The sequence below is a fragment of the Panthera onca genome, chromosome X, assembly GCF_046562875.1.
Source record: "Panthera onca isolate mPanOnc1 chromosome X, mPanOnc1 haplotype 2, whole genome shotgun sequence".
Taxonomy (NCBI): domain Eukaryota; kingdom Metazoa; phylum Chordata; class Mammalia; order Carnivora; family Felidae; genus Panthera; species Panthera onca.
In genome coordinates, this window is record NC_138357.1 from 128,212,230 (window position 1) to 128,229,423 (window position 17,194).

Consider the following 17,194-nt stretch of genomic DNA (forward strand, 5'->3'; position numbering starts at 1 on the left):
AAAGCCGCTGCGCGCTGGGCCCCGGCCGCTCCCGCAGCCGCAGCGGGCGAGGCGCGATGAAGAGGCGCGAGGAGGGCTGAGCGCAGCGCGCGCGGCCAGGGTCCCTGGGCTCGGGCCCGCGCCCCGTCTCCCCGGGGTGGGGCAGGGCAGGGTGGGGGTGGGCCGAGGCGTGGACTCGGGGAAGCCTCTCGGCGACGCGAATAAAAGGGCGCCGGCTCGCCGCGCCGAGCTGGGAAGCCTCGCCGCCTCGCCCCCGGCCCGGGAAGGGCATGGCCCCGGCGGACCCCCGGCGGTGAGTCAGGGCGCCCCGCTCCCGTGTGTCGCGGCCTCCGGAGGACAGGTGAGGACCGAGGGCGGCCTGGGCGCCCGCGGGGAAGGGGGCGCGGTGTCTGCTGCGCGGGGGCAGTTGGGGGTCGGCCAAGGGTGGGGGCGAGGACGAGGGCGCACAGGCCACTAGGCCGGGGGTTTGCGGGGCCTTTTTGGGAAGGACAGACAGGCTGAATCTGGCGGGAAGATCCCCGTCGCCTTAACCTCTCCGCTCCCTTCCCGGGCCACCTCGCGCCTACCCATCCCTGCTCTCCAGGGAGGCGCCCGTGGGACCCCCGAGGGAACCCGAGCCCTCCTGGCGTGGGAGGGGACAGCAGAGCCGCGGGGCCTCCCCGGAGGGCGCTAAAGTCCCCCCGCCTCCTGCTCGAACTCTGGAATGTGGGTGACCCTCGGCCCGCTGGCGGCTGAGCCGCACGGAAGCCGGACAAGTCTTCCCCCCGGGAGGGACGGCGCCTGTTGCGCGGGTCCCCGCAAGGCCACCCGAGCCGCGTTCCGGGAAACCCCGTATTTTCCTTGGAGCGGCGCTGGAAGCTGGCCAGCTGGTCCGGCGGGGGCCAGCCTCCCCCGCCCCCCCCCCCCCTTCCCCGGGGCGGCCCCGGCGGTTCCGGCGGCTCGGGCGGCTCGGGCGGCTCGGGCGGCTCCGGCGACTCCGGCTCAGGGCACCTCCCCGCGCGCGCGGCGCCGGGCCCGGGCTTCCCTGGGGCGCGCGCTCTCGGTCTCCGGGGACGACCCGGCCAGAGCCGAGGCTTTACAGAAGGCGTCGGCGCGCGGGGGCCCGGGTGGCCCGCGGGCACAGCGCGCGTTCCGGGCGCGGTCGGCGGGGGAGGCTGCAGGAGGCTGAGCCCCTCCTCTGGAAAGGCTGCAAGAGAGGACGCGCTCAGGCCGAAGAAGGTGTCTATCTCGAGGTTGTTTAAAGGACCAACAGCTCCGGATTCCTAGCCTGAGGGAGCGGATCAGAGCGTGTTGCCCGCGGTTATCACCTTCCCAGAGCACGCGCGTGTCTTTTGCGCACTTTACACGTGTATTATTATTTTTAAATAAAGTCGTTGCAAGAAGTGAGAAACACATAACATGATTAACGGATGCGCAAAGCATGGACCTAATAATAATAATAATAATAATAATAATAATAAATAACCACGCATATTCTAAACTGTTGCTTGAAATATCCGCGCATTTCCATGTTTGCGCGCATGGCCTCACTGATCGCGTTTCTTTGCACATGTTTTGTGGGTCAATTCCTTTCCTCTTTATCTGATGTCGGATTTCACCAACTTCTTCCCCTATAGCGCACGCACCCACATGTAGTGGAATACATTTTGCTTCAGTGAGCGCGCACTCCTTAAACACTGTAAGAGGACATATGCGACACCTCAAGGAATGTCATTCAAAGAAGGGTATACTCTTAATAACGACCTTGTTGAGAAGTTTATTTTCAGTCAAATATGTACAATATATAATGGCTCGGAATGAACATTGGGGGCGGAGACTTTAATCAGTTACTTTATTATTATAGAAACATTATAGTAATATATGTTATATTGTTATATATATAAAGTATATATTATAGTTACTTTAATCAGTTCCTTTATTATTATGGAAACATAATATATATATTGCTGTATATGTAACTATGTATTATAGTTACTTTAATCAGATACTTTATTATTATAGGAATATTATGGTATATATTATATTACTATATATATATAAGTATATATTATAGTTACTTTAATCAGTTACTTTATTATTATAGAAACATAATATATATATATTACTATATATAACTATATATTATAGTTACTTTAATCAGATACTTTATTATTATAAGAATATTATAATATATATTATGTTACTATATACATAAAACTATATATTATAGTTACTTTAATAAGTTACTCTATTATTATAGAAACGCCAGTATCTCTCTCCTCTCTCTATATGGATGAGCAAATGTATACACGAATATCTGTACATTTGTATACATGAACACACATGTACGTATATTTTTGTGTGTCTGGTCTCCATCCATTCCATACCGTCGCTCGTCACAGCGTCAGATTTCCAAATGGGAGCGTCAAAGTCAGGAATTGAGATGACCTCCGAAATAATGGTTCCAGATCGCGGGGAAAGATCAGGAAAAGAAGTTTCGAGTCTCTTGGCCCGAATATCTTGTGTCAGTGAAGGACACCACGCGGTGGTGTCTTGGGAAGCCCCCCAACCATCTTGCCCAATTGGAAGAACGTTCGCTGCACGTGCGCGCGCTACCCGACAATAAACGGCTCTCCTTCTGTGGTCCCACGACAGGTGTCCAGGGATAACGAATCAGGACAAGATGCCATCATCCCGGGCGCGGTGGCCAGCCCTGTCCGTGGTGCTGATTCTGCTCTGGGGCCATCCACCAGCCGCGCTCGCCTGCCCTCACCCGTGCGCCTGCTACGTCCCCAGCGAGGTCCACTGCGCATTTCGGTCCCTGGCGTCTGTGCCCGCCGGCATCTCTAAACATGTGGAAAGAATCAATCTGGGGTTTGTACCACATTCTTACTGAACAATTTCAGCCTCTTCCGTTGCGTGTTTGGTTTTGTGTTTGTTTTTTCACACATGTACGTGCATTTACGAAACTGTCCATGCGTGTACGACTTTCTGTAAATGCAGTCCTTTGGGGGCGATTATCTGAATTGCTCCGTCAACTGGAACCACAGTCGTATGATTTAATAACCAGGCATCCTGGATAACTTCAACGTATCTACAGATTTCCCTTGAAAACAATTGCCTACCGTAGAGTAGATACAAATGTATCTGATACACACATAAATATATAAACATTACTTCAATAGACTTCAGAAACTACTAAAAATAACTTAAAAATCAGTTGGACTTCTCCGACATTCTGTAAGTTATCTGGATGATGCACTTGTGCTCTTGGGGGAATAAGAAGGCCTTGTAGTTTTTACCTATTTAAAATATGAATATTTTGGGGCGCCTGGGTGGCTCAGTTGGTTAAGCATCCGACTTCGGCTCAGCTCACGATCTCACGGTCTGTGAGTTCGAGCCCCGCGTCGGGCTCTGTGTTGACAGCTCAGAGCCTGGAGCACGTTTCGGATTCTGTGTCTCCCTCTCTCTCTGCCCCTCCCCTGCTCATGCTCTGTCTCTCTCTGTCTCAAAAATAAATAAAAACAGTTAAAAAAATAAAATAAAATATGAATATTTTTTATGAGAGGTTTTATGCAGCATTTCAGGTAGATTTATATTCATATAGATTTATATTTATATAGATTTATGTAGAGACATATGTTTTTGTATTTTAAGATATCGTTTCATGTGCATAAATGCTTTGTATACATAAATATTAGTTGCCTTAAATTGCAGGTACTCATGTGAAAATTAAATAATAAACAATTATTTGGACTTACCCAACAAAATATGTAAGCTATTTTCTACCACCTACAAAACAACAAAAATAACTTAGGCTTTGGTGACTAGCCACAGACGGGATGTTTTAAGTGAAACGCAATGGCCAATGAACAAAATAATTGTAAATGCGCTTGGCATCTTCTAGCAGAAGCTTAAAAAAAATCTTGTATTTGTAAAGTCCTGTAGCAGAAAAAGAGAATGAAAAGTTAAGACAGTAAGATAGAAAGTTCCCTAATCGAAGGCAGTAGACCATTGAGTAATTTTCTCAGTAAGATCTTGAGAGACCTTATGATATGAGTATCTGAAAATCCAACCAGAATCATGATAACTCAGTAGGGGAAATAGTTTGACTTTGCCAGAAGAGGGGGTTAAATTTTTTTTTTTAATTTTGTTTTAAAATTTATTCTTGAGAGACAGAGCACGAGTCGGGGAGAAGGGCAGGGAGAGAAGGAGACACAGATTCCAAAGTAGGTTCCAGGCTCTGAGCTGTCAGCACAGAGCCCCCACGCGGGGCTTGATCCCACGAACCATGAGATCATGACCTGAGCCCAAGTCTCCTGTCTCCGCACCGTTGCTGTCTTTCTCAGCCTATGGTCCCACCAGCTGTGATTAGCCCCCTGGTCCCTCCAGCCCGACCCCTGGCAGTGCACACAGTAGGACGTGGCGTCCCACAGGGCATCGTGCAGCCCCCTAGAAAGCGTGACAGTGACGAGCAGGACGACAGGTTTCTGCTGTGCTCCTGCCTACAAGGCATGCGTGTACCGCCTGCTGTATACTGGGGCTCTGGACTGTGGGGTGGGAAAACAGGGCAGGGGAGATGTACACGGTGGCTTTGTACAGACAACAGCACTGGGCTACGACCTGTCAGGCTGCGTTTATCGCAGTTACGATTTCCGTGGCTTTTGTCCCCTACTCCTCTTTACAGTGAAGTATTTTGTACATGTGAAACCTAGCTTCTCAGCTGGAGCATAGTTTCTGGTGGCTTCATTTTAACCAACTTTATTTGTTTAGCTTTCTTTATTCTGAAAGAGAGAGAGAGAGAGAAAGAGAGAGAGACAGAATCCCAAGCAGGCTCCACACTGTCAGCACAGAGACTGACGTGGGGCTCAAACTCATGAACCGTGAGATCACCACCTGAGCCCAGAATCAAGACCCAGATGCTTAATGGACTGAGCCACCCAGGTGCCCCATTTTAAGCTGACTTTATATGGTAAAGACTATAAATGACTGGGTCCCAAAAGCTTTGCCACTGGAGCGGTACATAGATACTGAGGTCCTTCCTTTCCCTGTTGATGGCAATAATATTTTCGGGTGTTTTCTGTAATATTAAAGAAAAAAACAAAACAGCTAAGGTATGGCTTCACTGCACACAAGTGTATAAGATCCAGCCGGCTAACTTGGTCATAGGAATCTACATGCCACTTTTCAAATCACTCTTTTTAAAAAATGTTTATGTATTTCTTTTGAGAGAGTGCACACATGATCAGGGAGGGGCAGAGAGAGAGAGAGAGAGAATTCCAAGCAGGCTCCATGGTGTCAGCGTGGAGCTCAGTGCCAGGGCTCGAACCCATGAAATAGGAGATCATGAACCTGAGCCAAAATCAAGAATGAGACACTTAACTGCCTGAGCCAGCCCGGTGCCCACTAGATCAGTCTTATATCCCAGCACTGTCTCGGGAAATCAGTCTGCAAGGAGATGATGTTAGTGTCATTGTGTGTTTTTGTGTGTTTTGTTGGGGGGGGGAGGGAGGAAGAACCAAGGGCGATGTCTAATACAGACAGGACTCAGGGTCTGATTTGTGTTTTCGCCATCTGGAAGGAGCAGCATGCTCTCAAGGAATGAGGGATTGTTGGCAAAGCGCTACTGAACTCTCCCATTCCCGCACAGATGTTTTTGCAGGGTGTTTAGTCGGCATTGAAACAGAGATCTGCTGTTTCCTGTTTGGACACAGCCCCAGAGCTTTTTCAAAAATTACTTTCCAAGTATATTTTAAATGTTTGTATTTATTTATTTATTTTAGAGAGAGAGAGAGAGAGAGAGAGACAGAGAGACAGAGAGACAGAGCATGAGCAGGGGAAGGGCAGAGAGAGAGAGGGAGACCCAGAATCCAAAGCAGGCTCCAGGCTCTTGAGCGGTCAGCACAGAGCCCTACGCGGGGCTTGAACAACTACCATAGATAGATAGATTATATATATATAGATGGATAGATAGATAGATAGATAGATAGATAATACATGGATACATGGATGGATGAATGGATAGATGGATAGGTATATAGATATATACGATAATAGATAGATAATAGACACATGATCCATGGATCAATAGATGGATGGATTGCTGGATCAGTAGACAGGTATATAGATAAATGATGCATGGATAGATGGATAGATAGATGATAGATGGATGGATCTGTGGATTGATGGATTGGTAGATAGAAGATGAATGGATGGATGGATGGATAGATGGATCAATAATCAACGGATAGCTGGATGATGGATGGACAGATGGATGGATGGATGGATGGACGGATGGATAAATAGATGATGGGTGGATGGATCAATGGATAGGTAGATGATGGATGGACAGATGGATGGATGGATGGATAGATAGATAGATGATGGGTGGATGGATCAATGGATAGGTAGATGATGGATGGACAGATGGATGGATGGATAGATAGATAGATGATGGGTGGATGGATCAATGGATAGGTAGATGATGGATGGACAGATGGATGGATGGATGGATAGATAGATACATAGATGATGGGTGGATGGATCAATGGATAGGTAGATGATGGATGGACAGATGGATGGATGGATGGATAGATAGATAGATGATGGATGGATGGATCAATGGATAGGTAGATGATGCATGGACAGATGGATGGATGGATGGATAGATAGATGGATGATGGATGGATGGATCAATGGATAGGTATATGATGGATGAACAGATGAATTGGTTAATGGATGGATGAATAGATAGATAGATAGATGATAGATAGATAGATGATGGATGGATAGGTAGAAGATGGATGGATTGATGGAATGATGGATAGGTAGATAGATGATGGATGGATGGATGGATGCATGGGTGAATAGATAGGTAGGTAGATAGATAGATACATACATACATACATAGATAATGGGTGGATGGATAGATAGACCAACAGTCAGCATCTCTTCCGCTTGGGCAGTTTCCAAATCTCAACACTCTTGATATCAAGGGCTGAGCCATTCTTTGTGGGCGGCCATCCTGTGCATTGTGGGATGTTCATCAGCACCCGTGGTCTCTACCCACTGGATGCCACTAACACATCCCCACTCAGCTGTGATGCCCAAACGGTTCTCTGGGCACTGTCCAATATCCATGCTGTCTAATCCAGAAGGGGGAGCCTTTCTATGTAATTGTCCGTTGACTCTGTGAGTTAAATGCAAACAGCAGCCATGATTACTTTTTACTGTATTTTACCCGTGCATCACTTCAAAGCCCTATTGCGTTTTCCTAACGAGACAGGATACATTTCATTGCATCGAGTGTTTCCTTTGCCTAAGTTGGTCTTATAAAACAATGCAGTGTTTAAAGTCGTTCTTTGTAGACGTCCAAGCGATCAAGCTGAGTGGTTTTGCTGTTGGAGGTTATTCTTCCTGGAATTTATAGCTGAAAAGTGATGCTTCCTCAGGCTGGCTCTTAGAGGAGTCATTAACCAGATCTTGACTTCGAAATCAGGGTTTGGGCACATATGTGTTTATAAGAATGGGGCACCTGGGTGGCTCAGTCAGTTAAGCGTCTGACTCTTGATTTTGACTCCGGTCATGATCTCACGGTTCGTGAGTTCAAGCCCCGAGTCGGGCCCTGTGTTGGCTGTGCGGAGCCTGCTTGAGGATTCTTTCTCTCTCTCTCTCTCTCTCTCTCTGCCCCCTGCCCCGCTCGCATGCTCTCTCTCTCTCCCAAATTAAATAATCATTAAAAACTTATTTTTAAAAAGGAAAGAAATTGGCGTTGTCTGTTGTATTTAGCTATGAGCATTCACCTTCACTGTCTTACAACATCTATTTCCTTTTATTTAGGTGCTATGGGGAAGTCATAAATAATGTCAGGCTACATGTGTTGTATTTCAGCAGAAGCAGTGGCACAAAGCAACTGCCCTCCAATACAGAATTCTTCACTCATTTTAGAATGCCTTCTCTAGGCATTGACTCTGGGGATTCCCTTGTGCCATCAGTAAGGTAGCAATGAGGAATTTTCTTTTTAAAAAATTTTTTTCATGTTTATTTACTGTTGAGAGAGAGACAGGCAAAGCGTGAGCAGGGGAGGGGCAGAAAGAGAGGAAGACACAGAATCCAAAGCCGGCTCCAGGCTCTGAGCTCGAACCCACACGTTGCGAGATCATGACCTGAGCCGAAATCAGACGCTCAACTGACTGAGTCACCCAGGCGTCCCGGAGATGAAGAATTTTCAAACTGGCCAAGAAAACATCTTTACCAATGTTGACGCGACACGAAAACCAAAAGACACCAAAATGTTTACAACTAATTTGGAGAATCCATCAGAAATGGCCACTGGTCCTGGTGAAACAGAGAGCTGGTGTTAGTGTTCGTTCTTTAATTTGGTCTTTCCTAGCCTGGAGTACCTCCTCCTGTCATTACATGATGCAAAGCTCCTTTCCAAGCTGCCTGTTCCCTGGCATCGATGCTCATTCTTTGCATTCAATGACCCATGTGTCATCCATCATTATGCACACTTTCCATTGGACGTTTCCAACAAGGGGCCATTGGACCAGCTTCCTTTCGACTCCAGATCCTACTTGTGTCCCTGAAATCACCTCTAGCTGCATTAGCACATTCTTAGTCAAAATATCCAGCGAATATTCCTGAACCGAGTGAAGGCCAGTAAGAGTAGGTCATTTTCCTTTCGACCCTAGAAACGGACAAGGATACAAAGCAAGAAATGGCACCAGTACACCTCAGACTCAACATTGGGTAAATGGTTCCTGGGCAGACTGCTGAATCTTTCCCAGATGGGGCTTCAGTATTCACTGTTTCTTATTCCAACTCTTCTTCTTCTTTTTTTTTTTTTTTTTTAGATTTAATAGTATACAGGCTTTGTCAGAAACGTCATTTGCGGGACTGAGCAAGTTGGAGCTGCTTATGATTCATGGCAACGACATCCCCAGCATCCCCGACGGGGCTTTAAGAGACCTCAGCTCTCTCCAGGTAAACCCGGGCTTTTACAAGCATCGGGAATTGCAGCTTCTACGACCGTTAATGAGCAAGGGGAAACGACATCCTGCTCCCCAACGATTAATAACATTGCCGATTTTTTCTTCCCGTTAAAAACCAGCTTCACGTCATTCCCTCTCTGCCCTTTGTTCTGGTTTCTGTCCCTGCTTGTGGCTTTGTCTGTTATAAACAGGCTTTTCCGCTCCGCCCCTGCCTTTGTAGGTTTTCAAGTTCAGCTACAATAAGCTGCGTGTGATCACGGCTCAGACCCTGCAGGGGCTGCGGAGCTTGACGAGGGTGCACATTGACCACAACAAGATCGAGTTCATCCACCCACAAGCTTTCAATGGCCTAACCTCCCTAAGGCTGCTCCACTTAGAAGGAAACAAGTTGCAGCAGCTACACCCTGGCACGTTCTCCACGTTCACGTTTCTGGATTATTTCAGAGTCTCCACCATCAGACACCTCTACCTAGCGGACAACATGATTACGACTCTCCCCACGGGGATGCTTCAGAACATGCCTCTTCTGGAGAATCTTTACCTGCATGGGAACCCGTGGTCGTGTGACTGCAACATGAAGGGGTTTCTGGAATGGGACGCCAGATCCAAAGGTAAGAGGAGAGCACGGCGAACATGGCTCCCACCTGCACGGTGCCCACCCTTCTGGAGAGCTGATGTCGTCCAGCGTGGTGCCATGGCTTTGTCTTGTGGAGAGAACATCACCAAATCAGCACGGCAGGAAGCTTCCCGTGGAAAGGGTTGCAGCGTAGATGCTGAGGCACCTCGGTTCTATAATTCTCACGGCTGTCTCCGTCAGGCAATTGTGAGGCCATGATCATTCAGTTTTATATGGTTGACTATGGTTGTCCTAAACTGAATATCCGGAGTGTTCCATGCAGCCCTGGGTTACGGCGACATGTGGGACTTTCTCTGCATTCCTGTTATATGAGGAGGTGTTCAAAGATGCTTGGAAAAGGGAAGGCTGCCAGTGGCTGTGACACGTCTCTCTTGAGAATGGGTGACAGGGATGTTCTGCACTGATCCAGAGAACAAAAAACAGGAGGGCTGTGCAGAAGTTGCAAGAAAGTAGATTTTTTTAAGTTTATTTATTTATTTTGACGGGAGGGAGGGGGAGGAAGAAAGAGAGGATGAGCAGAGGAGGGGCAGAGAGAGAGGGAGACACAGAACTGGAAGCAGGCTCCAGGCTCCGAGCCGTCAGCACAGAGCCCGACACGGGGCTCGAACCCACGAACCGCGAGATCATGACCTGGGCCGAAGTCAGACGCTCCACAAACGGAGCCACCCAGGCACCCCTTGCTTCTTAATACTCTTAACTAGAAAAGACACCCGTCACCTCCATTCATATTTCATTGCTGGGAGATAGTCCCCAAACCCCACTGGGTACGTGGCAGGGGGTTGAAAATCAGTTTGGGTAGACCTTTACCAGCAAAACATTGGATCAGGGAAGTGAAAATATGATGTTTTCCTGCACAGACGGCCGTCTTGGCCATTCTGGAGATACATGTGTGTGTGTGTTATGTGTGCACGCACATACACGTATGTCTGTGGATATTTGGTGTGTGCATGTGTTTACATGTGTGTCTGTGTATCTTTTGTGTGTGCGTATGTGTCTCTATGTGTCTGCATGCACTGTATCTATATATTTGTATCTGTGCGTGTTGGGTGAAGGAGCGACACAATTATATCTGCATGTTGAGGTGTTTACTCTGAAAGTCACGTGGAAAACTGCATTCAGAGAGGCAGAACCAGATCTCGTGAAACCAGTTAGGAGGTTTATCGTGCTCTGAGTCATATGATAGCCCTTTGACTGGTTTATTCCCAGCGGGGATGGAAAGAAGTGAGCAGATATCAAGCTAGTTCGGTCTCATAAATGTCACCTGGGGGAGACTCTGGGACTTGGAAACAGGCACGTCAAGTAGAAAACGGGTGTGGAGTTTGTACGATGTGTGTTGACTGGACAAGCGCATATGCCAGCCGTCATCGGAAAATGGATGGTGACGAAAACCATACATGTAGGTGAGGCCACCTAGGCCAAGTCCTGGAGCACTCATCATGAATGAGTCCATGGGCAGAGAAGGCTGAAGGCCGTGAAAGAGGCAGATACAGACAACATTCTGGAACACTTGGTGTCCAGGAAGACAAGAGTAGAATGGGAATCCAAAACATAAACGTGGCCTGAAATGCAAAATTACCGGGGCCCCTGGGTGGCTCAGTTGGTTAAGTGTCTGACTCTTGATTTCAGCTCAGGTCATGATCTCGTGGCTTGCGATCTTGAGCCCCGAGGCAGGCTGTGCACTGACAGCATGGAGCCTGCTTCGGATTCTCTCTCTCTCTCTCTCTCTCTCTCTCTCTCTCTCTGTCTCTCTGCCCTTCCCCCACTCACTCTCTCTCTCAAAATAAATTAACATTAAAAAAGAAGAAAAATTATGGCAACCAAAAAAATCATGAAAGACAGATACGATGTGATTCATGGCAAAAGTGGGACCTTTCACCTCGAACTCTTTTCATGGGTTGGTTGCATTTGTTTATGTAGATTCTCCTGGACCTTCAGAGAAGGTAAGTTGTATCGGGTGTGTGAACAGAGTCACTTTTTTAAAAAAATAACTTGGAAATACTTTTGGAAAAAAAAGCATTCATTACTCCTTGTCAGGGAGTTCAAACACCGGGGTTCCGTACCACATTCTGTGCTAAATGGATTTCAAGTCATTGGTGAAGTCACAGAAGTGGGTGAGTGTTGAATCATTATGTACATGCACTGAGGAGATAAAGGTACACTGAAAGCCTTCATCCTCTGCATGTGCAAGGCATGCTGCTCTTGGGTTCCCTGACTTACTGCACGCTTGTTGATTCCTTTTAGGGACTCTGAAGTGCAAAAAGGACAAAGCCTATGAAGGTGGTCAGCTATGTGCCACGTGCTCCAGTCCCCGAAGATTGTACAAGCAAGAGATTCACAAGTTGAAGGACATTACTTGTCTCAAGCCTTCCATAGAGTCCCCTCTGAGACAGAACATGACCAGGAACAGTGAGGAAGACCAGGAACAAGAAGAAGACGGTGACGGCCAGCTGTCCCTGGAGAGGTTCCAATTCCCCCCGTGGAACATCTCTTTGAATATGACTGACGAACACGGGAACACAGTGAACTTGGTCTGTGACATCAAGAAGCCAACGGACGTGTACAAAATCCACCTGAACCAGACAGATCCCCAAGAGATTGATATAAATGCAACGGTTGCTTTGGACTTTGAGTGTCCCATGACTCGGGAAAACTATGAGAAGCTGTGGAAACTGATCGCGTATTACAGTGAGGTCCCTGTGAGGCTAAACCGAGAGCTCATGCTCGGCAAAGACCCCAAGGTCAGCTACCAGTACAGGCAAGACGCCGATGACGATGCCCTTTACTACACGGGCGTCAGAGCCCACGTTCTCGCAGAACCAGAATGGGTCATGCAGCCGTCCATAGATATCCAACTCAACCGACGTCAGAGTACGGCCAAAAAGGTGCTGCTCTCCTATCATTCCCACTATTCGTTAACAATGCCCGCCAAAGAGGCCAGGCAGTCTCGGAGCAGAAGCTGGGTCATGATCGAACCCAGCCGAGCAGTGCACACAGCCCAGATCGTCTTGGAAGGGGATCCGTGCCAGCTAAGCTGTAACGTGAAGGCTTCTGAGAGTCCATCCATCTCCTGGGTGCTCCCGAATGGCTCCGTGCTGAAAGCACCCATGGAGGACCAGCATGGCAAGTTCTCCATCGTCACCAGCGGCTGGCTGAGGATCAGATCAACAGAGCAGTCAGACTCGGGTTTGTACCAGTGCATCGCCCAGGTGAGGGATGAAATGGACCAGATGGTGTACAGGGTCTTTGTGCAACCACCTGCCACTCAGCCTCCCGACGGACATACACTGACAATTCCAAAGAACGTAGGGGAGCCTGTGATGCTGCCTTGCAGTGCGCTGGCCATACCCGAAGCCCAGCTCAGTTGGATCCTTCCAAACAAAAGGATAGTAAATAATCTGGCTAACACGTCCCATGCATCCGTGTTGGCCAACGGAACTCTCTCCATCCCAAAGGTCCAAGTCAGTGATGGCGGTTACTACAGATGTGTGGCTGTCAACCGGCAAGGGGCTGATCATTTTACTGTGGGGGTCACTGTGAGTAGGAAAGGATCTGGCCGGTCATCCAAAAAAGGCAGACACCCAGCTGCGAAGACTCTTTCCAGAGTGCCAGGAGATGTCGTAGAGGACGAAGGTGGCTCAGGCGTAGGAGACGGAGAGAGCACTTCAAGGAGATTTCTACATGCAAAGGACCAAGAGGAGCTCCTCAAAACAAAGGACGATGCCGTCGCTGGAGGTCAGAAAACCAAGAAAGGGCGAAGAAAACTCAAACCCTGGAAGAATTCTGAAAAAGAACCAGAGACGAACATCGCAGAAGGTCGCAGAGCGTTTGAGTCCAGACGAAGGATAAATATGGCAAACAAACAGATTAATCCAGAGCACTGGGCAGACATTTTAGCCAGAGTACGTGGGAAAAATCTCCCTAAGGGAACCGAAATGCCCCGGGTCATTAAAACCACCACTCCCCCATCCGTGGGTCCGGAGGTGACGCCCCTCCTGCCTGCCGTCCCTCCCCCCTCGGTAGGGGAGGAGGGTCCTGCACGGACCACAACCAGCGCTGAAGAAACCTCGGCAGATGCATTTCCATTTGGTGAGGACGATCAGGTTTCCGGCACTGTGTCCTCAACCAGGATGGGACCGGACAGTGGACATGATGGAGTGATTGTCACTGAACCCAAAGTGACAAGCACGCATCTGGAAGAATTTACTGACCATGACTTTTCTAAGACTGAGGATACAACTCCCACTCAAGTTGACCCAAAGTGGGCTACCGCCAATGTACTGATATCCATCCCTTATGAATCTTCTCCTACTCTCCAGACCCTGCACATGGTCTACGAAGAGCCCACCGATGAAAACACAGGCACAGAGAGCTGGCCTGCAGGAGATGTTGGGTCCGTGCCAGAGCCTACGTCAAATGGGTATGAGTCTCCACTGGGTGCCATCGCCTTGGCTGAGTCTGAGACTGTGTCCTACGTTGACCCAGATGTGGAGGCTGACTCACAGCCAGATGAAGAGAACAGGAAAGAATTGACTTTCGATCACTTTACGCCAACCCCCATCGTGTGGGTTGATGACTCCAGGACATCTGAGCCATTAGATAGTGTCGCATTAGGGGAGCCAGCTGTCCAACGACAAGGACATCCACGGAGACAAACAGACAACACCCAGCTTGTGAAAGGTGCTTCAAGCACTCAGGGAAACCCGCTGATTGAAAAGGGCACAGAGGAGAATTCTCAGACACCGCAGGAAGGAGATATGCCCGAGAGAGACCCCACAAACTCCGGAGATCCTAATAGTATGGGAAAGCGAGTCAAATCTACCCCTCCGCTGGACTCTGCCCCCGGAGTGATGAATGGCATCACTCCCTCGGAACATCCCAGCGACACCACACTGGGTGCTCTCTTTGACAAGGACCCCACCACGGTAACAGCAGCGATGCCAACCAAAAAGGCCACTTCGGCTTGGGGGCCGGCCACTCACCCTTCTCGAAAGAGACCCAACGGGAGGAAGAGATTACGCGCCCACAGATTCCGACACAGGCATAAACAAACCCCGCCCACGACTTTTGCCCCGACGGAGACTTTTTCTACTCCACCTACTCAAGTACCTGAGGCGAAGGTTCCAGAGCACGTGGAGAGTTCACCGGTGCCGACATCTTGGATTGGCCGCACAGTTGGGGTCCCCAAGCAGGCGCAAACGGAGAAGCAGGCAGAACCAGTACCCAAAGGAACCCCAAGAAGGAAACACGGGAAGAGGCCAAATAAACATTGGCATTCCACTTCTACAGCGAGCTTTCCCACGTCTGCCTCGACACCCAGCCCTTCCCCAGAAAGCAAACATGAAAATGTCATTGTCCCCAGTCCAGAAACTCCACTCTTATCTACAACCATTTCTCTGACAACTGGGGACCCACGTGAGAGGACTACCATGGAAGATTCTGTGACAACCACCACAAAAAGACACTTGTCACCCAATAAACTCCAGGAGACCATTCCAGTCACCTATAAACCTATATCGGACGGAAAGGAAATGACGAATTATGGTGTCACAAACATCAGTGAGCATAAAACGGACAGCCCAGTCCCTGATGACCCCTCGAGTAATGCTGCATCACCTTCCGGCTCTGAGGTCTCCACTGTGGGAGACTTTCAGGAGGAATCTGCTCCGTCTAGCTTTCCCGGAACCTCACCCTGGAATCCCCCAGGGACAGCCCGGCCTGGGAAGCCACAGACAGACACACCTGTTACCAGCTCTGTGGAAACCCTTACAAACTCACCCTTTCTTAAACGGTCGGAGGATATGGGTTTTCCTTCCGAGTTTCCTCCGTCAGTCACAGCATCTACACTGTTTCAACCAGAAGAAGGGGGTGTCTCAACCCCTCTCTTGAGCATAAAAGTAGAGCCATCTTCAACTGAGGCAGAAACCACCACTGGTGCTCATGATCATCGGGAAACGACTCCAGCTGCAATCACACCTTGGAATCCTGCCTCGACTCCTGCCCCTGCGGAGGGGACTGCATCCCCTCTCCTGGCCACCACTCTTGTGTCCTGGGCACAGACCTTCACGGAGCCCACCTCTCTTTCTTCAAAGACACCACCGTTAACAGATTCCAAGGAAAACGTTTTCTTGAATTACGTGGGGATCCCAGAAACCAAAGCAGCCCCTGTGAATAACGGGGGAACACAGCATGTATTGAGGCCACATGATTTATCCACCCCTTCTTCCAACCAGAATAAATTTAACTTAACTCCAAAGCAAGAGTTGGGAAAGGAAGCATTTGATGGAAAGGCCCAAAACAGTCTTCCACGTGGCCCCGACGGTAAGGCTGGGCGAGTCCAACTTTTCCACCAGCCAGCCAGAGTTCCTGCCCAACCAATCCCACCGAGGGGAACGGTGAGGCCACCACATGTGGCCACAGAAGGCTCCTTTAGGTACTTTGTAACTCTCCAGCCCCCTCGTCACTTGACCAACAAACCGGAAATAACGGCATACCCTTCAAGGGCTTTGCCAGAAAATAAGCACTTTACGACTCTGAGATTACCAAGTACGACCAGTCCCATGGTTTCAGCGCAGAAGCCCAAACCTCGCCTTCCTAGTAAGTTCACTGACCAAGGAATGGACCGGTTCAGTGTCAACCCCAAAGTGTTTGGGAATAACAACATCCCAGATCTAAGAGAACCTGGTGGCAAGCTTCCAAGCTCAAGCGTACCCCATTATCCCAATGGAAGATTCCCTTTCTTTTTCAACAGGACTCTCTCTTTCCCACAGTTGGGAGTTACTCTCAAGCCCCAGACGCCTACATCCCCTGCCCCCAGTGTAAGAGAGAAAAAAGTCAACCCAGGTCCCTACAATAGGCTACATTCCCAGAGCATCATCCACATGGACTTTGGTCCCCCCGCACCTCCATTATTGCACCCTCCCCGGGCCACGGGGCCGCCCTCAACAAATGCACAGAACATCCCTGTGGTCTACTCCACCCGGAGCTCCGTCCCCAACGTGGTATCATCTGGCCAGCCTTCCAGAAGCTTCCATCAGACCAGCTCCAAGCTGTTCTCTGCTGGAGGACCGCCCGCATCCAAATTCTGGACGCATGGGGAAAAGCCCCAAATCATCACCAAATCCCCTCAGACTGTGTCTGTCACCGCGGAGACAGATGCTATGTTCCCATGTGAGGCAACGGGGAAACCCACACCTTTCATTACCTGGACAAAGGTTTCCACAGGTAAGGCGTTCAAGTGTCTGCGTTTTAACTGGGGCTTGTGTAGGAAGGGGTTACTTGGGCGTGTGACCCTCGTCGAAACTGCAGACTCTGGGCAAAGGGCAGATGGTTGGGACAGGAGGGGACCTCTGAGAACCTAGATACAAGGATATTCCTTTAGAGGGAACGGAAGTAAGGAACCAGAACCCCTACTCGGGCTCTAACGTATGTGAGATTTTAGTGGGTCCATGGAAACATGTAGTAGGTTCTTTGGATAAGGAATGACTGAGGCTCAGGGACATTTCAGAAAGGAGCCACTTGCCGTTTCCCTGAGAGACTCAGCACACAAGTCCTCCACCACTTGTGGGGTGCCGTGAGGGTGAGGACA

General features: G+C 49.1%; 1 protein-coding gene across 1 annotated transcript in view; it reads left to right on the forward strand.

Annotated features, from left to right (window-relative positions):
• The first annotated feature begins 228 nt into the window (after nucleotides 1-228).
• The window catches only part of LOC145714292 (matrix-remodeling-associated protein 5-like), a 31,756-nt gene continuing 14,790 nt past the window's right edge, over nucleotides 229-17,194 (forward strand). Inside the window, exons 1-5 of the mRNA XM_081793638.1 lie at nucleotides 229-340; nucleotides 2,635-2,853; nucleotides 8,835-8,964; nucleotides 9,193-9,583; nucleotides 11,851-16,830. Of these exons, the coding sequence (XP_081649764.1) occupies nucleotides 2,663-2,853; nucleotides 8,835-8,964; nucleotides 9,193-9,583; nucleotides 11,851-16,830 (5,692 nt within the window). The 5' untranslated portion in view covers nucleotides 229-340; nucleotides 2,635-2,662. The remainder of the gene's footprint in view (nucleotides 341-2,634; nucleotides 2,854-8,834; nucleotides 8,965-9,192; nucleotides 9,584-11,850; nucleotides 16,831-17,194) is intronic.